The 23,230-nt window shown below is 38.8% G+C and overlaps 1 protein-coding gene across 1 annotated transcript; it reads right to left on the reverse strand.

The window, feature by feature from the left end:
• Positions 1-868: 868 nt before the first annotated feature.
• On the reverse strand, positions 869-14,259 carry LOC109430663 (rhythmically expressed gene 2 protein). Its single transcript, XM_019706748.3, has 3 exons — positions 13,604-14,259; positions 13,407-13,489; positions 869-2,023 (listed from the first exon to the last, which is right to left on the reverse strand). Exons 1-3 carry the CDS (start codon positions 13,759-13,761, stop codon positions 1,464-1,466), a joined length of 801 nt encoding a protein of 266 aa, XP_019562293.1. The 5' UTR covers positions 13,762-14,259; the 3' UTR covers positions 869-1,463.
• Between the last annotated feature and the right edge of the window lie 8,971 nt (positions 14,260-23,230).

The raw sequence follows: 23,230 nt of genomic DNA on the forward strand, positions 1-23,230 counted from the left end.
AAAACTGGTCTCAAACCTCTTATCGAAGCGTGTTTTCACGATTTGGAATCAATTTTTCAAAATTGGGACAAAATCTCCAACACAACCACTGATAAACGCCTAAAAGTATGCAATACTCATGTACGCAGAACTGTCAATATTATGCTGCACAAAAAGTGACCCATAATTGTGTGATTTTCGGTGTTGCTTGTCACAATAATGAGTCATTTAAATTTTGCCTGAAATAAGCTTTAATTAGCTGCAGTCACATGAATTTTTACATTTAGAACATAAATTATACTTTTGTTCTGGTGACGATACCATTTCGCACTTGAAAATCGCCAAAGCTCGCCTTCACAGAGCTTACGAAATCAGCGCACGCACTTTCTGATGTTCACAATTGAAGCGTTACTTTGACAGATGATTTTATGCCGAACAAAAAAATACTGAAAATATGTATGTTTCGACGTATAAGCCCGTGTGCGATACGTATAGTGACACAAAACGAATCAACTCATCAACGAAAAATGATAATGCCTAACAAAAGCTTGTAATTAATTAGTATTTATCTATTAAAGTGGAAAGTGACTAATAATTGTGTGTGACCCATAATTGTGCAATGAGTGTAGTTGTGAAACTTGGGGGAAAATATGTGCACTCTTACCCCGGTTGTTAGTTTTATCATTATTTAGCCGATTTACCCAAATCAATTGGGTAATATTTGCATATGCAATCTGAATAGCCTTTGTATTAGCGTGCACTTTTGTGTATGGAAAAATTTAAGCTAGTGTTCGTGTGTTGAAATGTCACTTATCTCTATATCCCACAAAAAGTCGACATATCCACTGAAAAGACGGCATTGGCGAATCTAGCTTTTTCTCACTCCTAATGATAACCACGAGAAAAAGCGGGTTGAAAAGGGGTTCACTTGCACCTTTCTTACCAACTCTTTCTCGTGTCTGATAAGGGGAGTGAGCAAGAAAAAAAGAAAAAGCATTTTTCTCCAATGAAAGACGGTAAAACTTTTGCGGATTTTTCGGGTTTTTCGATTTTTTTATTTTTTCGGCTTGGAAAAACTAGCACAGACAAACACACGTAACTCTTAGAGGAAATTCATCAAAAACTTTTGCCCGGTGTCATTTGCATGAGCACACTGCAACCTGTTGGTAGAACCGCGTGCGACACTGTCGGCCATGATGGATTTCGATTTGACGTTATGCTGACACGCCCACTACTACACAAATTGCCTGTAATTTTCGTTTGCATCATTCAGCAACGTATACACTGGCAAACGTCAAAGTGATCGAACACTAGCGCATCTGGTGGAACGATCGCGCAAATCAAATGAAATTTGAATTGACCGTTAAATGCATGTGCCAAGCCGTTTTGAAGAGTGTTACGTCTGTTTGTCTGTGAAACTAGTGTCACTCCCCCTCAGACTAATATAAATATATAAAACGACTTTTTTTTATTGAAACGTGTATTTACCATTTCATGTAATCATTCGAAATCTTTTTATGAATATCAAACAAACTAGAGAAAACGTGATTGTCATCTACCGTTTGCCCGTATTTTCGAGACAATTCATCTGCGGATTTTTCATGCACCAGTAAACCGTACCAGCCGGCGTGCCGAGCTCCAAAGTAGTCGGTAGCAGGTGTTGCCCCGATATGCAAGCACTCTTGCGGTTTGAGGTCTTTCAATTCAGATGCTTTCATAGCAGCAGCAAAAATCTCCTTCGAAGGTTTCATGTATCCAACATCGTACGAGTTCAGTACAAAGTCGAAATAGTGATTCAGTTTCATGTTTCTTAACAGGACGTCTAGCCGCGGATCAAAATTCGAAATGACGCCCAGCTTGAACGGAGGTTCTTTACTGCCTTGCGATTCTATGTGCCTCTGAAGCTTTAGATAGTTTAGAAAATCAACCGAACCGTAACAGTGCTGCCAAAATCCACTAGTTTTAAAGAACTCCATGAAATGTTCCGTCATTTGTTCGATCTTGTCTTCCGGGATGTTGTGTGTTCCATTTTCATTGAAAATACCTGTAAGATAGAAAGAAGTTAAACATTATTATGTTAGCTTTTGTGTTAACACCATTTACTAAATACGAACGATCTGGAGCAACATTTGAAAAGGGCCCAATAGGTCTTGTGTCTTTTTTCGAAAACGCTCCGTAGGGCATAACAGCAGCCCGCCCACGCAAATGATCACCGTTATCCGAAAGATCGATGTTCGCTCTATCTGATAACGGTCTTAGTTTGTGTGAATAAGTTAATGGGGGCTCAGGAGCAACTTGTGAAGTCATTGTTTACCAATGCTTGTATGCCCTTTTCAAATGTTGCTCCAGACATGTCAATTAGACCTGTTCACATCGTCACACACCGTGTCACATCGAATTGGGTTGTTTAGTGAAATAAATATTGCTATTTTCTTTAGCCTAATCGAAAGAGCTCAATTGTCTGAGTATAAGGTGATTTTATTATGTTCCGATTCCTTTGTTTCGATAGTGAAATAAACAAAACAGTTTTAATTTCCGTGGATAGAATGACAGTTCAATCGATAAAGTGACAGTTCACCCCGAGCAAAAAATTGTCCCTATACAAACTTTCAATGCATTCTAAAAATAGTCCCTGGGCACCAAAAATGATGAAATTTTGGATTTCGACTATTTTTTGGACGGAGATTCCGATTATGCAATAATCTGGATACCCCTAAGAGCACCGCCACGGGAGTCCTCATCGCTATCCCTATTATACCGCTCCTTTTCGGGTGCTATTTTGGGTTAGCACCCCACTTTTCCACCGGTGGTTTCTATTTTGGGTTTAGGGACTCAAAAACATATTGATCTTCCACCGTGCGTTGCTAAAAGTGGTCCTTACTTAAAAGTAAGTGCATTGTGGTTTCGCAGCGCTGCGTCACGAACACTTATGCAAATCTACTGGTTGAAAATAATGCTGGTTGGATTTTACCGGGAACAGCTGATTTTTGTTCACTATTTTGCACCAGTAACACAGGTAGTGTTCGTGTAATGCAACGTGTACGCATATGCAACACCACTAAAAGCAGAAACCACTATTAAAATCGGACGTAGTACAGCCTGGATTTGCTGGTTGGGTCAGGATTCATTTACAAATATCATAACGCCAAAGTTGACCTGTTTTGACACCCACCCACCCCTTCGTAACACAGTTTGTATGGGAAGAAAAATTATTTGTTCGAGCTGTAACACCATGAAGGACATCCACCCACCCCCTCAAGCGTTATGACATTTGTGAACAAGCAGTCTCCGGTCTCCCTCTAGTCATTTCTTGTCGTTTTATTTTTAAAAGAATATTTAAATACTACAATACTGAAAATTCTCTCAGTTCAAGTCAGTCTTGTTAGAATTTTCTAGACACTGCGTACCGTTGTACAGGAATCACACTCGTATCACATGTCTGTCCGGGGTATAAAAGGACTGAGTTTGGCCAATAGAGTGGCCAATCATAAACTAGGTGTGACAATAGTGAGCGAATGTAAAACTTGAACAAATACACTACGAGTGCCACAGATGGGCAGTTGACCAACTATTAAATTTTTAAATAAAACCGTTGAATCGGTGTACGTGGGAATTATTAGTGTTGCGTCTGTTTGTTTGTGATAGGGTTCTGGAAAACATCTAGTCACGTAAGACAAAGTGCATCAATATTCATCTCTTGGTTTATTGATCCACTGCTGTTTATTTTCCACACCACTGCTCAGCTCACTTCACCGCAAAATATAAATAAAGAAAGTGACGTCACACAAACCATCGGTATAGCAACTCAGTGCAAGATTTGAGTGGGTCCCCAAATGTGGAAACCCATCGCTTATCCCATGTCGCGTCCTTATTTTTCATTCCCGTTTAGATACCGCCGGTGTGAAGATGGGTCCCTATTCAGGGCCCGGAAATAGGGATAGGGACCCAGATAGGGACTCCCGTGGCGGTGCTCTAAGGAACCCAAATTGAAGCAATCAATCCAAATGCAAAAACAAGTCTTCAGTCCAAAAATGAGCCTAAATTGATAAAAAGTTTAGAGGTGTATCAAATCGATTTTGTTTTGCGACCATCTTCACGAAAATGTACTCCAATATCCAGAAAATTGCTCCGAAAAAGTACCGAAAATACAGTTAAAATATAGTCAGAACCTCGGTCAGAACAATACTTTACAACTTTGCCGAAGATACTGCGGTGTTTAAAATGCGTATTTCAAAGTTATTCATCAGTTTTCATTAAAAATCACGAAAAAACAGTTTTTACGATTTTTTATATAAAAGTCATGTAAATTTACATTGTTTTACGTGACTAACTTAATAAGCTATTGCTTGTATGTGTTACGAACATTTCATCCATACATCATTTTAATGTAGAAATTCGTTTGCATTGACTAATTATCAAAAGTATTATGCCTCTCAAGAAAAATCAGAATATGGCGATTATCTTCCTCTGGGTTCTGATATCAGCGCGACCTCGAGCGCGACAGTCACTAATCATAACAGCGTCACCAGATTTAAAAGTACATAACTCCACGAAGCAGTGACAACAACAGCGCAAGAGGTGATTGGTACCGCTCAGCGACGCCAACGTAATGGTTGGTTTGACGAGGACTGCCAACGAGCGACAAACGAAAAGAATGCCGCCAGAAGTCGAATGCTAGTGGCCGGTACCCGGCAGAACAGAGAGCGGTACAGGGTTGCAAGAGCAGAAGAGAAACGAATCCACCGCAGGAAAAAACGGCAACACGAAGAGAGTGTTATTGCTGAAGCGCAGGAAAGTATGGACAGGAACGATATGCGGAGATTTTATGCAACTGTCAATGGCGCGCGGCACAAGACTGCGCCAGTGCCCGCCATGTGCAATGACCGGGAAGGAAATTTGCTGACAGACAAAACAATGGTGGCAGCCAGGTGGAAGGAGCACTTCGAAGATTTGTTGAATGGTAGCAGCGAAGGAGCACCCAGGAACAGGATTAACATAATGGATGACAGTCAAGCAGTGGAACCACCAACACTGGATGAGGTTAAAAAGGCCCTTAAGGAGCTGAAAAACAGCAAGGCTGCTGGGAAGGACGAGATCCCGGTCGAACTTCTTAAGCACGGAAGCGAGCAGCTACATCAATCAATCCATCAGATTATTATAAAGATTTGGGAGGATGAAGAATTGCCCACTAGTTGGTTGGATGGCCTCATATGCCCAATCTACAAGAAAGGGCACAGACTGGAGTGTGCCAATTACAGAGGGATTACCCTTTTAAATTCGGCGTATAAGATACTGTCGCGTGTCCTGTTCAACAGACTGCGACCTCTTGAGCAGTCCTTCGTCGGCGAATACCAGGCTGGTTTTCGTGAGGGCCGATCAACGACGGATCAAATGTTTACCCTGCGGATGATCCTAGATAAATTTCGGGAATATAACTTGCAGACTCACCATCTGTTCATTGATTTTAAAGCAGCGTACGATTCAGTAAAAAGAAATGAGCTTTGGCAGATAATGTCAGAACATGGTTTTCCGGCGAAACTAATTAGGCTGATACGCGCAACGCTGGATGGATCAAAATCAAGTAATCGGATCGCGGACGAAGTGTCTACGTCGTTTGTGACCTTGGATGGATTGAAGCAGGGGGATGCTCTTTCAAATTTATTGTTTAACATTGCACTCGAAGGAGCGATTAGGAGGTCATGCGTGCAGAGGAATGGCTCTATCATCACACGGTCGCACATGCTCCTCGGTTTTGCGGACGATATTGATCTCATCGGCATCGATCGTAGGGCAGTGGAGGAAGCTTATGCTCCTCTGAAGAGAGAGACAGCGAGGATAGGCTTGACGATTAACTCTACCAAGACGAAGTACATGATAGCGGGTAGAGACAGAAGCAGGCCTGGTGGTGTTAGTGCTGAGGTAGTGATTGATGGGGAAGTGTTTGAAGTTGTTGAAGTATTTGTTTATCTTGGAACACTTGTGACATGTGACAATGACGTTTCCCGTGAAGTGAAAAGGCGTATTGCAGCTGCGAATACGGCCTTTTACGGATTGCGTAGCCAGCTTAGGTCCCGTAACTTGCAAACGCAAACAAAATTCGCTCTGTATAAGACGCTGATTCATCCGGTTGCCCTCTACGGTCACGAAGCGTGGACGTTAAAGGAGGTAGACCGAAAAGCTTTTGGAGTTTTTGAGCGCAAAGTGCTGCGGACAATTCTCGGTGGGAAACAAGAAAATGGAGTGTGGCGCAGACGCATGAATCACGAGTTGTACCAAGTGTACGAAGATGCGAATATTGTCAAACTATAAAATACGGCAGACTTCAGTGGGCTGGACACGTAGTGCGAATGTCGGAAGAAAGAATAGCGAAAACAATATTCAGCAGAGAACCCGGTAGAGGTAGGCGACTCCGTGGGCGGCCGCGAACTCGCTGGCTGCACGCGGTTGAAGAAGATCTACGATCCCTACACGTTCGGGGAAACTGGAGGAACATCGCCCAAGACCGACGAAGATGGTGCTCTACTATACGCTCGGCATTGGAGTAAAGTTACTTTGTAGCCAACAAGGTATCAAGGTAGGTAATTCCACTATATGGGGTTTGACAGCAAGAACACTCATTCGTGCCGTTCGTCACAAATACATTCAAAAACATCTTCACGAAACCCACGTGCTTTTGTTTTTGGTGGGAACACTTTTTCTTTTGTTTTGCCTTGCGACTGTCATGCGGCGGTATGCCTTGCGAGCGTACGACCGCCGCAGGACTCTAATAAAAGATAAGCGCGACAATATGCCACGTTGAGCTGAAAAATCGCACAGAGTTGCCAGCACGAAATAAAACAAAGTTACCCATGATTAAAACGTCATAACACTTCTTTGTCTTATCTGCATCAGTTTCAAATTGGTGCAGATGGTTGAGCATGAGACGATGAGACTGTCGATTCGAAGATTCAAGGTTCGAGCCCTTGAATAGGATTTTTTTTGGGTCTCGATCCAGCTGTAAGTTGTAACACTAGAAGTATTTTTTTCACTCTTCTGTTAGGGAAGCTACGTCACTGCATTTCATTGCAATTTGTCACCAAAGCGTTGTTTCGAAACCGTAGAGTGCATAGTAAGAATGTAGTTTCCCTTCATCGTGTAGTTGTCTTGATTTGTGGGTAGATAGATACAAGTATAGATTTACTCTACTATCTATAGATACAAGTAAGCTCCACTGTGGACAACTGTAACATTCCCCACTGGGACAGAGCCAGCTTTTCAGTTACAGGCACCCTATATTAGATTTAATTTTGTAGCTCGAATAGGATATTACAATATTTTATGAATATTGCTAACACATACGATGACTTTCACACTTCATCTTCGTCTTCTTCATCTTTATGGCTCTACGTCCCCACTGAGACTTGGCCTGCCTCGCTTGAACTTAGTGTTCTTTGAGCACTTCCACAGTTATTAATTGGAGGGCTCTCTTTGCCTGTCATTGCATGAATTTGTATATTGTGAATATTGTGAGGCAAGCACAATGATACACTATGTCCAGGGAGTCGAGAATATTTTCCCGACCGGAACGGGAATCGAAGCCGCCGTCTCTGGTTTGGCGATCCATAGCCCTTAGGCTAACTGGAGACCTACTTCACACTTCACCGCACTTCATAATTCACCGCTGCATTCAATGTTGAGACTGGTCGTATATACATAGGTATAGCTTGATTGTTCATACTGCAACCAAGCATTTGTTACTAGATGCGCCTATATTTACTATAATGGGTTAACAACTGCAGATAAGCAAAATGATTGCAATCGAACTTAACCTTATTTATAAACAACTTTCTTAACAAGCGATGAGTAAAATACAGTTCAAGGCCACGTTCAAGCCTTAGAATGGAAAATATATATAGAAAAACGGAGATGTATTACAGTTGACATTGGGCTCGTCTCGGTTTTAGCACTAAATGATTATGTTTTCGTAATGATGATTTCTGGCATTCGATTTGAATAGGTCGTATGTATGTCGTATTGCTGTGATTCCTATGCAGATAGGATCTATTCAAATCGAATGCCAGATTTAATCATTTCGCTATCTCATGCGCGGTTAATCCGTAGGTAATTTCCGCACTTATTGTAGAAGACACGAACATGATTTTATGCACTGGCGAACATCTATAACCCATTTTGCACATTTTTGCGCGAGAATCTACACGGTAAAAAATCTGCACTCTGATATGAACTGATTGGCACTTGAATTCGCACTACTGTCTAATCAGTTTGTTATCAATTAAATATCATTCGAAAAAGAACATTAAATGCATCTTCAATTTTTACGGGGATGAACCAGCCTCGGGCTGAAAATCCCCATAATAAAGAGCCAATAAATAATAAATAATCTTCAATTTTAAGTGGAAATTCACTTCAATTCGTTGTTGACAATGTTTTGATTTCAAATCCAAAATAAAAAAAAATAAGTGTTCATCTCACCCAGATTCGATACCAGCACCTTGAGATTCACTATTATCTGTTTCCCCACTACACTACTTCATATCTGTTAGAGAGGTGCGTATCGAAGCAAAACACTTTCTACCACCTGTCATCTATATTTACTTTCATGTTCAAAACAGCCATTACCAAACCAATAGCTTTTCACTTTGGATCGTACTGCTTTATACAGTAGTGAAAATTGAAGTGGTTTTCATTAAATTTCTCCGGTGGGTTTGTTTTGGTTCTGAAATCAACAGTTACAGCATTGCGATTTCAAAGGAAAAACATTGGTGATCATGTTGATTGGGATGTTGAATAGTTAGTGGATTTTTCCCTTACATCGAGCGTGCAGATTTTTTACCGTGTACGGCAAAACGCGCAATAAGCCAATCAAGAGACACAATATAAATACACTAATCCAAATGCCTAATCCACTAATTTAAATGCCGGTCACTTTGGACTTCAACCAAAATCATAATACTACTACAACAACGAGCAATAACCTTTTTTTTTTGACTCCTGGGTCCTTTCCTCCGTCTTTATCGTTTCTTTGATTTTTTTTTGTCGACGATACACAACGTGATTTTGAATGGTCCTCTATTTGAATATCCTCATTTCTTTCTCCGAGCCGAAAAAATGCGAGTAATGGAGAAAAACTCTTTAAGCCTCTGGTTTGCGTATGGGCCCTCTAAATGTGATAGTAGAACGAAGTACGTCTCGAAATGTCATGAGCACAAATCTAGAAAACCAAAAGGTGAATTTCGCTGACAACTTGATCGATTGTTCAATTTTTCAACGTAACTCACCAGTCGATTCCCTGGATATGTGCTTTATTTAATCCAAATCAACAGCCCCAATGATTTATATACTTATAAACTAAATAACACATAACAAATAGGGAAAAATCAACTGTAAAAACATTCGAAACAATCAACAATCATCCAAATTCAGCACAATACGTAATAACATTACTGCCGTGAATCGCAAGTCAGTCCCATCTGCAAAAAGTAGGCATTGAGAAAATGGACACTGAAGTTTTCAAATTCGATTTCTATGTGAAACTTCGAAAAATCACCATAAATTGAAAACTTCTACGATCAACATGAAACTTTCACACATTGTTTCAAACCTGAAAACGTAATACTGAAAAATATTAAACAGGCTAAAAACAGTGTTAGGTTTTGTACTGGAGGGTGCACAAGTTCGTAATGGGACTGACTTGCGATTACATTTCATTATGGGACAATCTGACTTGATGTTGTTTTTCAATTTTACTGAACAAACTATATATTTTTTTCTCGCAGGTGAAAGATCAACCAAAGAAATATCGAAAATGGTCATTAACTCATTTTTGCCCAAAATGCAGATGGGACTGACTTGCGATTCACGGCAGATTATTGCATCAAAACTAAAAGTGACCAATTTCACCCGAATTCACGGTAACAATTAATTACGGTTCGCAATAGCAGTAGTAGAATATCAATTTTTCGAAGGTAGTCCGTTGACTCCAAGATGGCTTTTCCCTTGAGCTTCCAATCAACACCAACTGTAAACGAAACGTAGCACAGATGTTCTCGGTCGATCTAGCGTGGTGTACCAGCTTAATAGCATCAGGCGAATCCTAATGATGGCACAAATTTTCCAAATGGAGAAAAACGTCCCTCTGGAGCCGACCTACTGACCAAGCGGATCCTGCGTTTGCAATGAATTTGCGACGATATCACGCATTGCATCCACTGAAACATGTTTGGCTAGCGAAAAATAATCAGAACTTACGACTTCCATTTGAAGTAGGTTCAGGTTCAAAGAGATGAGATGAGAGATGGAAAAGAAACAACAGAATTTGCTGCTATCGATGATGCAATAATCACCACACTAATTAATGTGATTATTGGTGACTAGCGAAAAAAAAACGTTTGCAAACTGTATCAGTTAAAGCAGTTTTCAATTCGTATTAACTTAAGGCTAAACTCCGTTATTGTGATAATCAATTATCAGCTATTTCACGCGAAACACGATGAACAAATTCACACGACACACTTGCGATCAAAACACATTGGCGCTGTCCATAAGCTACGTAGACTTAATTTGGCAATCTCTCTCGTAGACTTTCGTCCACACAAAATTTTCGAAATTTGTATAGACCGTAGACTTTGGCCAGAACACCACCCCCCCCCCCCCCCCCTTCCGAGTCTACGTAGTTTATGGACAGGCTCTTAGCAATATTGTGCTCATGAAAATTCATGCGTGACTTCGTTTAACTATCGCCTTAAGAGGGCTTTGTTACTCTAACATCTGAATAACTTGTTAATATAACATCTTAACCAATTTAAGAAATTCCTACCACTTAAATTTTTCTTCTCTTGGCTAAATAAACGTTAATTTACATGAAAAAAATTAAACAATTTGCACAACACACCCGACAATTTTTTTCGTCCTTAGTCGCAAGTGGAAGGGGAAAGTCTAAGCTTACTTCTGGCGAATTTTAAGATATGCCGATTTTTTTATAAAGTTATCCAAAAAAGATCGGGATACAGTTAAATAAGAATGAAAGAGTTTTCAAGGATAGAAAACTTAAAACTATGCAGAATATAAAAATTCAGATCTGATATTTGGGTCACTGTAGTGTATATTAGTATGGGACAAACATCAAATTCTCGCTCCAGTCGACTTTTTTGATTCCATTTAGGTCCCATATGAACTGTACAAAATTTCAGCGCAATCGGTGAAACTATAATTTAGCGCAAGCGGTTCAAAGTTTGCATAGGATTTACTATGGGAAAAGTTACACTTTCAAACAAAAAATCCTAGAGGTCGCCCTTTGTCTCTTTAATTCAAATCGATCAATGCTTCTTGTAGAAAAATCGTTTATGAAACTTTCCTTCGAAGACCGCAAAACGATTGGATGCTTGTGGAAAAAGTTATTGATTTATTACCGATTAGTGAATCAACGAACGGCTTTTTGTTGTTTTATCAGCAGCACTGCTGCTGCCGTTGTTGCATGGGGTGGCGGGAGGCATCACCACCCCCAGAAACAGCAGCAGCCAAGGCAGCAGCTACAGTGCTGCTAATAAAACAAAACAAAAAGCCGTTCGTTGGATCACTAATCGGTAATAAATCAATAACTTTTTCCACAAGCAACTAATCGTTTTGCGGTCTTAGAAGGAAAGTTTCATAAATGATTTTTCTACAAGAAGCATTGATCGATTTGAATTAAAGAGACAAAGGGCGACCTCTAGGATTTTTTGTTTGAAAGTGTAACTTTTCCCATAGTAAATCCTATGCAAACTTTGAACCGCTTGCGCTAAATTATAGTTTCACCGATTGCGCTGAAATTTTGTACAGTTCATATGGAACCTAAATGGGATCTAAAAAGTCGACTGGAGCGAGGATTTATTTTTTCCATGCAAGCGTGTCCCATACTAGTGTATATGCATCTTAACTTTCAAGGTATATTGACTTTTAAAAATATTATTTTTCCATATAACATGCCATTGGCATTGAAGTATAGCTTACGAACGTTATCACACGTACAGGGGATAGACAAAATGATCGGGATAGGCAAAATTTGCACTTTTCAAAAAATGTTCAACTAGCTGTAACTTTTCGAAAAGTGCATCGAACATTTTCAAATTTTTACTATAAGTTCATCAACATGTATCAGTGATCCAAATTTGGAAAACATCGGGCCATTCTCCACAAAGTAATAAAAATTCTTGAAAAAGGTAAAATTATCCTATAGCCAACTTTGAGCTGTTATATCTCCGGATTCAATGAACCGAATGCAATCAAATTTTGACTATTTAGGTATGACTTATATAATGAGCTATGAAAAACCTTTGACTTAACTTAAAATTCTTAACACGGAAGAAAATTAAAACGATTAGATTATTTTTCTATTAAAATACCAAATTATCCAAAACTTCCACATCGTTTCAAAATTCAAGATGCAAATTATAGTTCATTTAATTTCTAATTGACTTATATATAAATGTGTTTTGAAGGAAAGGAACAACATAGCCGCCAATAAATTGAAAAAGTAATGAAATGCATATTAAAAATAGGCCAATATACTAAAGAATCGTGAAAAAGATAATATCGCTATAACTTTTTCTCTTGTTAAAAATTTCAAACTAAGTCAAATGTTTTTCAGAGTTAATTATATAAGTCATGAATGGTCAAAATTTAAACGCAATCGATTCATTGAATCCGGAGATATAACAGCTCAAAGTTGGCTATCGGATAATTATACCTTTTTCAGGAATCTTTATGACTTCGTGGAGAATGACCCGATCTTTTCCAAATTTGGACCACTTATACATAACTAGTTGATGAACTTACAGTAAAAATTTGAGAATGTTTGATGCCATTTTTGAAAAATTACAGCTGGTTGAACATTTTTTGAAGAATGAAAATTTTGCCTGTCCCGATCATTTTGTCTATCCCCTGTATATACAGCTGTCGAGTGCATATTGTTTATGCATATTGTTCTGGCTCTGGGTGAAACGATGATTAGTTAAAGTTTAAGGCAAAATGGCTTTTTTGACCTCATCAAAATGCAACCGAATAAGCTTCTTGTTTCTTGCCACATTTACTTTCAAGTCCAACCAAATTTGATCTGCATTTTGCAGAAAAAAATCCAGATTCTAAAGTGCGCAGCATTCAAGTAATAAAAAATCATTGATACTGTAGAATTTTCAACCTTGAACCCACATTCATATGGTGCGATTGAAAATAATATTAATCATTCAAATTTATTGCTATGTGTTCACAATAAATTTTGAACAAATCAACAGGCGAGCACACATACACAACAAATGAAATCATTTGAAATTGGATTATCACTATCGCAACGCGTTCCTTAGATTAAGCAAGAATTATTTAACAAATTTCGCGGATGCATTATTTAGCCTTAACTCAGCTAGAATCTAAAGCATATCTAATGAAACGCTTACCTCCAATCATCATTTGCCACCACTGCTTATATCCGATTTTCGTCTTCAGTCCAAAGTTCGGATGCAACCGGTTCATTTTATGCCTACGTGAAGATAAGAAATATTTGTTGTATAATCAACTCGTACCCATTACTCGATCATATCTTGTGGCTTCTTTCGTGTGCACGAAGCGTTTGTTATTATTAGAATATACTTACCAACTTTGTACATAATTAGCTACCAGCTGATTCTTATTATTACTAATACCGAACATAGCTCCAAGTTCTCCATACTTTTTACCCGGCGCCGACCGAATTTGCAGCAACGTGTTATGAACATCGAATGTGATTAAGCGAAAACGCGATAAGCAGCTCATAATGATACTCCTAAAATGCAAACGAGCCCCAGCGCTAAATACAAATCTAAAACCAACAACCAGTCCTGTGAGCGAGACAAGACTGATGATCTGCTCTCATCGACTAGCGAATGCGAATTAACCAGTATCAAGCTTGGCCGGACTGATATTGGAAATTAGCTCCAGCTCCGATTGAAGACTGTAGCTCAAAAACCTTATTTTGAATATTTCTTATCATCTCTTGTATACTCTCGCCTGATAAGAGAAGAGCAGTATACGAACAGCTGTACCTAGCGCGCTGAAGGCTCGACGCAATTTTATTTGGACAAGCTTTTTCCAGCCACCGAGACAATATTCGTCTATACAGATCTACAACTTCGATGTAGTGGAGGTCTGAGATGGTCATTGAATTTCAAAGTAGAGCTTCAGTTGCCTTTGAGATATTCTAAGGTAATAAGAGCGTACCAAGTATGCTGATTGAACAGGTTTCGTTCACAACGTTGAATTCGATAAGGATTTTTTCAATAACTGATCTTCTTTGGTTTGTTTAATTCTTCCTAATTCTATCGTTACATCCCAACTGGGACAGAGACTGTTATAAGTGTTTTCCACTTGCACTGATATTAGGTGAAAACCTAGACAACCAGTAATCGTATAAGTTGTTGCATATGATGATATGCGTGCATGCCTCCATTTAAGCGGCACTGCCCAAGTAATCACAAGCATTATATCATTGCACGAATTGGGCAGAATATCAACCTGTGTAATGCGAAATTCAGTAACTCCACACTTGTCATGCAATAAGCCTTAAGATAGGCATTATCAATGTAATGATGCATTACAATTTTCTTTACATTAGCGTGCATTAAAAGGTGATATACAGGGTGCGGCAGGAAAAAATGCGAAAAGTTCAAGGCAATATTTCACGCTAAATATTGGATATATATGACTATTTTTTCATGACAGTGTATTAGTCAATGTCTATATTCTAGCAGTGCAAAATAAAAATGAACCTTATTGATGTTTAACATGTGATAATGTACACTGATAGGCAAAATAAAGTGCCCACCTTTTAATTTTTTTCAATTTCTCTCATTTACTTGGTTCAAATTAAAGTAAACACACTGTAGTTTTTTTTTTATTATCTTATTTTTATATTCTTTTTAAGTTTCACTTATGGAATACTCAAAAAAGCCTAGTAAGCGGGTATCAATAAACTGCACGCCCAATGGTCATTAAACAAATTGACTACAACAGTAAAAAAATAGCTTAAATTCGTTGAACAACCAGACCACACTGATCCAGAGCCATGTAGTTTCACATATTAGATGAAATAAGTACATATATTTGATGATATTGTAGAGAAAATTAAAAAAATATTTTATCAGATACGAAATTTAGTGACTTTTCTGCGGTTTTAAAATTCTGATTGTCTTCAGTTTCAGGCGCTGCCCTGTAAAGGTTAGTGACCAAAATGGGAAAATTCTTAATTCACTTTTCAGAAAACTAGCCTATTAGAGATCATGGAACGTTGAAACATAGATTGGTTAACGTCAAATGGGAAGAGGTTTGAAGTTGAAAAACACTTTCGCATTTTTTCCTGCCGCATACTGTACGATAATTCAGTAATTCAACACTGCAAAAACTGAATAAATGCAATGTACAAACTAGAAAAGTTTGCTCTAACAATATAATTACAAAAGTTTGACTCTAATGGTAAACAAATGAAATAAAGAAGAGTGAACAACTTTACTCTAGCGCTCATCAACACTTCTGGTTCGACTCCCGCCTCCCGACCAACCTAATCCCCGTTTCGATCGACGACTTTCTTCAGCAAAATCTTTTTAGAGATGGCCCATTTTTTTCTGTTGGCTGCTAGGGGAAAATACATATTTTGGACACAGCAACGCGTCAATATTTTTTGGACACTTACGGCAAAATCAAATGGAAGTGTCCAAAATATATTGGCGTAACGCTGTGTCCAAAATACGTTGGTTCCCCTATCACATATCAATAATGATGGAAACCACAATAAGCATATGAGCAGTGTGCGAATGGTATTTGGGGTATCCAGTTAGCCTAGTGGTTAAGGCTAAGGATCGCCAATCCGGAGACGACGGGTTTGATTCCCATTCCAGTCGGTAAAATTTTCTCGACTCCTTGGGCATAGTGTATCATTGTACTTGCCTTGCAATATACAAATTCATGCAATGGCAGGCAAAGGAAGTCCTTCAATTAATAACTGTGGAAATGCTCAAAGAACACTAAGTTGAAACGAGGCAGGCCAAGTCCCAGTGAGGACGTAGAGCCACAAAAAAGAAGAAGAAGAAGAAGCGAATGGTATTTTAATTTTTCTATGTTGATTAAAATATCTTCTAAAATGCGTTACGTATTTATCAGCGATTTATCAGATATCAGGGATTCTATTACATATGGCATAGTCGTTTTGCCCTCTAGTGCAATAATTGAGACAGAAGAACAGTTTCCTTTTAGTTAATGAAATATCTGTTGTTATCACTACAACATGACTGTTCTTCTGTCTAAATCATTACAGTAGAGGGCAAAACGACTAAAGCCTGCGCACTTTAGAATCGGTACACTTTCAACCGACTGCAGATCAAAAACGGTTTAACCTAGAAAAACATGTTGTAAGAAACAAATGAAGCTTATTTATTGTATTTTGTAGAAAAATATGAATAATTCAGTTTTTATTTCTTCAAGATAAAATTTTGACCTGATTGTAAAATTCATGCCATTTTATTCTGCACAAACCAATTCTCATCAACATTTGCAAATTTTACAGCTTACGGGCTGATATTTCCCCAAGAAACAAAATTGTATTCATCAAAGATATGCTCAAAACAAGTTACGATATTAAACTCTTGACAAATATGGTTCACAAGACCATAATAAACTTATAGCCTTATTGCCCATTCACGCAATATTCAAAACAAAATTTTACTCAAAGTATTTTTGTATGAAAAAATATATCCTGGGATCGTTTTTTGGATCTACAATTCCCCAATTCAAGTGGCCTAACATATCGAAAACTAGATTATTTTTGGAATTAATAGCAGTTTTCCCTCACAGTAGTCGGAAATTAACAGTCATAAGGCTAACTCTTCATTAGGTTGTCCCAAAATTGCACATGACCGAAAAGCTTGGGGGCTCACCCTGCAAATGATAGCTAAGGGTGTTAGAAACAAACTTTTGTATGACGGAAACTTTCAGAAATGATGTTTAGAGGTCGCCCGGCGATATTTTTGAAAAATGGCCATTTTTCGTAATAAATGTCATACAAAATTTTTTTACTGTACAAAAATTGGCAATACCCACTATTTTTATATTTTTTACAGCTTCATACAGATCCACTTGGGAAAAATAATAAACGACATGTTCTGCAGGTAACTTTTTGATACTGATTTTTTGAATTTACTAAAATTTGTCATTTTTTGATATACTGTGCATTTTACCCATCATAAAAAGAATCTGAACCTAATGCTAATTTAAAACAATTTCCAAAAAAGATAGGATATTTTTTTAGGAAAAACTTTGCCGACGACAGCATGGCGTTTTTTCTATCCGTTTTAGAGTTATTGACGATTTACTATTTGGTGAAATTTGACTTTTTAGGTATCTTTTCTAAAAATGCCACATAAGAGATAAGAACTTCCCAAAAACACATACAAAGTAAAAAATCACGTATGCTCAACAAGTTTTTGTCTTAATTGTGTTTAGGAATTATGGTGGCGTCATTTATTGAATTTTTGTTTCCGTTGACAAATCCATTTTCTTTGATATAGAAAGGTACCTACTAGCGAGAAACTTTATCATTTAGGTACCATTTTGAGATGCCTCAGTAGGCCATGGCATTTTTAACGGTTGTGTACTGACAATGGTTTATACGAGCATAATGGATTACTGCACGAATTAAGGCTGGCCTGCTTACCCTCACAGAAAATTTGACGTTTGAGCGGTGCCGAGAATATTTGATGCACTTTTCGAAAAGTTACAGCTAATTGAACATTTTTTGAAAAGTGAAAATTTTGCCTGTCCCGATCATTTTGTCTATCCCCTGTACGTACACACATTTTCACTATTGATGATCCTCTATCACTCCTTAAAAAGTTTGCATTCACCCATCGGGACCTCCCGGAACCGGTTCCGGAACACTATCGGTTCAGATATGGTCTGATACTCTTTTCCTGCTAACCGTTCATCAGGTTACCGAAAATGCCGCTGTTTGATGTGTCGCATGAATGAGTTATGTTCAATTTTATATTTGGCCACTTCCGGCGGGATACCCAGAACCGGTTCCGGAACACTACCAGTTCAGATATGGTCTTTTACTGTTTTCCTGCTAACCGTTCATCAGGTTATCGAAAATGCCGCTGTTTGATGTGTCACATGCATGGGTTTGATTCTCTTTTATATTTGGTAACTTCCGCCGGCGAGACATCTGGAACCGGTTCCGGAACACTACCGGTTCTGATATGGTCTGAGACTATTTTCCTGCTTACCGTTCATCAGATTATCGAAAATGCCGTGGTTTGATGTGCCGCATGCATGGGTTTGGTTCTTTTATATTTGGCCACTTCCGGCGGGACATCCGGAACCGGTTCCGGAACACTACCGGTTCAGATATGGTCTGAGACAATTTTCCTGCTTTCCATTTATCAGATGATCGAAAATGCCGTGGTTTGATAGGTCGCATGCATAAGTTTGTTGCATTTTCATGTCTGGCCCCTCCCAGAGGTACCGATCCGGAACACCTAAATGGCCATAACTCCGGAACGGCGGGACCGATCCGAACCATTTTCAATGGGAAACAATGTGACTGTATGCCGCGTCGAATAAACCGTCGGTCATTAAAATCGGTTGAGGTTTACTGCCAATAAGTGATGTGAGTTTTTTGTACAAATACATACACACATACACACACACGCACACACATACACACACACACATACACACACACAGACATCACCTCAATGCGTCGAGCTGAGTCGATTGGTATATGTGACTCGACCCTCCGGGCCTTCTATCAGAAAGTCATTTTTGGAGTGAACATATAGCCTTTCTAGTACACATAGTGTACGACCCGAGTAGAGGAAAAGAGCTCAATAATAGCATATTTTGATATGGAGATCAAAAAGTGATATGGGTTTGATTGACATAAGAGATAAAAGATCTTAAACTAAAATCAAAAATTTACTCCTGGAACATCATCATCATATCATATCTAGATTTTGTAAGATCTAACCAATAGCATCGAGTTATTCGTTTGATCTTGAAATATCAAATTTTGATATTGTTCAGATGTTCCAGGAACATTTTTCAGATATTATTTTCAGATCTTTTATCTCTTATATCAATCAAACCAATATCATGTTTTGATCGTGAGTATTTTACCTCAACCCGAGGAGAAAGGCAAAAATATAAAAATAGTGGGTATTGCCAATTTTTGTACGGTAAAAAATATTTGTATGAAATTTATTACGAAAAATGGCCATTTTTCAAAAATCTTTCCGGAGCGACCTCTAAACATCATTTCTGAAAGTTTCCGTCATACAAAAGTTTGTTTCTAACACCCTTAGCTATCATCTGCAGGGTGAGCCCCTAAGCTTTTTGACCATGTGCAATTTTGGGACAACCTACTCCTCATAATAAGCCTAAAATAAGATAGTTTTCATGGATAAAACACTGAAAACCATTGTGAAGAATTAGCATTAAGTTAAAATTCACAAATACAAAGAAACTTAAAAAAAACTGAAAACCATATAGATTATGGAACTATAGATGTGATTCTATGAAGTTCATAGTATGAACACAAATAAGAAACTTTTGAGTAAATTCAGTTTTATTAAAAAAAAATCATTATTTTATATTTCACGCCATCAAAACACATCCAATGAGTTTCGTCAGCAATAATAGTCCATACATTTTTTTTTATTCTTTATTATTGTGTTTTTTAACTTTTAATGTTAGTTCAACACACTAAATTAATGAACGAATGAGAGAGCTGTCAAATGAATTCATACAGGTTACAATCATGGAGAAACTTGAGTAGTGTTTTGATGATATCCGGATCGTCCCGTAGGACTTCTCCAATATTACCAGCGATGTTGTGAAGTCGACGTTGGCCTTCGTAGATGGGACACACGCAAAGAACATGTTCTATTGTGGCTGGGATGTGGCACACTTCACACTCCTTGCGGAACGGACCGCCTCCCATGTTATGTGATAGAAATGTGTGCCCGGTTCGCAATCGAGAGATTACTCTCTGGTCTTTGAGCACTGGCAAATCAGTCCATGGTTCAACCGTGTCTTTTATTTTTCAGAGGAAAGCAGTTCTTGATTGGCTCCATAGGTTACCCCAGTGCTGACTCGGGCATAAAATAAAAGGTCCACCTATAACAATTGAAGAACAGGCAATTCCACTTCGTAAGTCGATCCGCATCTTGGGAGTACTGTTGGACCGTACACTATCGTTTCGTCAACACTTTGACGCTGTAAAAGCCGCCTGCCGAACGAGGTTAAATCTGATCAGATCCATATCTCGTCCGCATAGATCAAACAATCGGAAAATCCGCTTCCAGGTGGCTCACGCCATCATCGATAGTCGGCTCGTATACGGACTCGAAATTATCAGCATTGCCATCAACAGGTTGGTTCAAGTCCTCAGTCCCGTCTACAGTTCATATGTTCGACTGATCTCCGGACTGCTACCCTCAACTCCGGCAGATTCTTCCTGCGTAGAGGCTGGTCTGCTACCGTTCCAGATATTTATCCTCGCAGCTCTTTGCATCAAGAGTGCGACCTTCTCTAGCAAGAACACGAGCGATGGCATGCCCTGCAGGGTCTTTCTTCTCATCGAGGGGAACAGAGCTCTAAACACAGTGCCAACATGAATCTCCCTCCAGTTGCAAAGCTCCACTGGCTTGGAGATAGGAGTTGGCATTCCGTAACGCCGAAACTTGACAATCGGATAAAAAACCGTTTCTCCGCCGGCTGTAACTCTGCTGCTCTACGAAGGTCGGTCACTGAACTTTTGCGTGTCTCCTACTCAAACTTTGCTCACCGGTTTTCTGATGGATCGCTCTCCCATCTTGGAGTCGGGATAGGTGTATCAGGCGACATCCCGCCGGTCAGCATGAGTCTTCCTCCACAGTGCTCAGTTTTCTCTGAAGCAGCAGCAGCCTTCATCGCCGCTACCACGCCATCTGACCGCCCGATACTGGTTCTGACCGATTCTGCGAGCGTCATATCGGCGCTTCAATCTGATACACCGACACACCCCTGGATTCAGGGTATACTTATGAACGCTCCAGCTGATACCATGTTCACGTGGATCCCCGGACACTGCGGTGTTCCGGGAAATGAAAAAGCCGATCATCTCGCTGGCTCTGTTCACGCCCGTGAACGACACACTGACAGCATCCCGCTCATGGATCTTAAACGATGGATCAAATCCAGCTTCCGTCAATAGTCCATACAGTTTTCGAGCCACGATTACTTATATTGTTCTACATCACATCATTGTTTTCTTTTTTTTTTTTGCTAGGTTTCTAGCTGCACTCTGAATAGAGTTGGAACCTCTACACTAGACCCGAAGATAGAAAAGAGTACGTAATCTTTCAGAAGCAGTTTGCCAGCCGTACGCGGAAAATGACCTATCTATTTGCCTATGTAGTCCATACCATATTTGCCTATGTAGTGTTATGGTCACACGGTTTGTGTTTGTCTCCTTGTTTGATTTTGTGGTATGGTTAAATATGGTTTTCTCCTCGTTAAGTCAGTTGTCGTATGTTGTTTTTTTTATCGAATCAATCGAACCCTGTATGTTAAAATATAGTCGATCCTGGGTCAAATTGTTTTCTTGATTTCGCTAACACAGCGTAACAAAAATTAACTTTTTGTCTGTCTCAAGAGCAAACTTATGTGTCTCTGACAGATTTTGGGCCGCTGAATCCGAATCCGGGCTCAGATTTGCTCCAACACGTCACAGTTTTGAGCTATACCTCAATTTATAGGGCAAAATATGCGGTTTTGGGCTTTTTTGACAACCATTAAGCATGGACATATTTTTTTAAGGAATCAAAAGGTTAATTGGTCAATTAACATCTAAATTAACGACTCATGCAAAATATTGGGTTTTACCAAATCGAATTAGATAGTTTTGAGCGATTTATGCTAGGTTCGATATTTCCCATACAAGTCACCCTCCAAAAGTTGCATGCAAGTTTTCATACTAACATAAAAAGCTTAAATCTATCAAATTTGATTAGGTAAAACGAAATATTTTGCACGAGTCGTTAATTTAGATGTTAATTGACCAATTAACCTTTTGATTGTTTAAAAAAAATATTTCCATGCTTAATGGCTTGCAGTCAAAAAAGCCCAAAATCGCATATTTCGCCCTATAAATTGAGGTATAGCTCAAAATTGTGACGTGTTGGAACAAATCTGAGCCCGGATTCGGATTCAGCGGCCCAAAATCCTTCGGAGACACATAAGTTTGCTCTTGAGACAAAAAAATGTTGCGCTGTGTAATCGTTTTCTACTTGTGTTCATCTCTTGTGTCCTTAAATTGTCATCGGTCCAAAATCCACAGAAACATGTAACTGAACTTCTGAACATCTAAGAGATAATCAAAAATACGCCAAGTTGGACAGTTGATTGCAATAAAATTTTAAAATAATAAAGATTTCATGTCAACTTTCATCCCGCTACAAATACTATTAAAAATATTCAAATTCGTTCAATTGTCCTATCGGTCCTACCTAGAAGAACCATGTCATTTTCTCAAGCGTAGCCTAGAAATGTCAACCTAGTCATACACAAGTAATGTTGTTCAGTTAATATAAAGCAGTCAGTTTTTGTCCAAAATGTCACGTCGAACGCATTGACGTCAACAATGCGTTTAAGTGTTCGCACGTTAGCTTTGAATCTATCAGCACAATTAAGTGCTGCAAATCTCCTTCCCACTATTGATTCTTCGGTCGATTTTTATTGCTTTATTTAAAGAAAATATGACCAACTAACATTGTAAAAATTCGAAAAAGCGACTATGACAATAATAAATTACTATGTAATAAAAATCAACCGAGAAACGTGGGAAATAGAGCCCAAACAACATTTTGAAGTCAGATGGCTGTAAAAGGTTCCAAAACCTGTCACAAATCTTATAATAGTTCTATTAGGATTTGTAACGATCATCAAAACCTTCTCAAATCCAACCGACTTGGAACTATTGCTTGGGAATAGACTCTACTGAGCCCCGGCGGTTCCTCCTGTTTATTGAGCATGTCTGATGCATATGATCAGCCATACTCCATCTGCAGCAGCCGGTTCGTGATGAACCGTTGGAGGCGCATTAAAGTGTTAAAAGGTGATATGTTTCACTAAAGAACACTACATTACAATAATCAAAATGAAACTCCTTCACTTTAATACCGTCAATCCCTGCGAACTTGGCCAGGGATTGTTC

Source organism: Aedes albopictus, chromosome 2 (assembly GCF_035046485.1).
Source record: "Aedes albopictus strain Foshan chromosome 2, AalbF5, whole genome shotgun sequence".
Taxonomy (NCBI): domain Eukaryota; kingdom Metazoa; phylum Arthropoda; class Insecta; order Diptera; family Culicidae; genus Aedes; species Aedes albopictus.

Excerpts from the sequence above, each read along its gene's own strand:
- LOC109430663 (XM_019706748.3), bottom strand. The coding sequence starts at position 13,761 with ATGAGCTGCTTATCGCGTTTTCGCTTAATCACATTCGATGTTCATAAC. Across the intron at positions 13,490-13,603 it reads GCTAATTATGTACAAAGTTG|GCATAAAATGAACCGGTTGC; the intron begins GTAAGTATATTC and ends ATCTTCACGTAG. Across the intron at positions 2,024-13,406 it reads GTGGCAAATGATGATTGGAG|GTATTTTCAATGAAAATGGA; the intron begins GTAAGCGTTTCA and ends TCTATCTTACAG.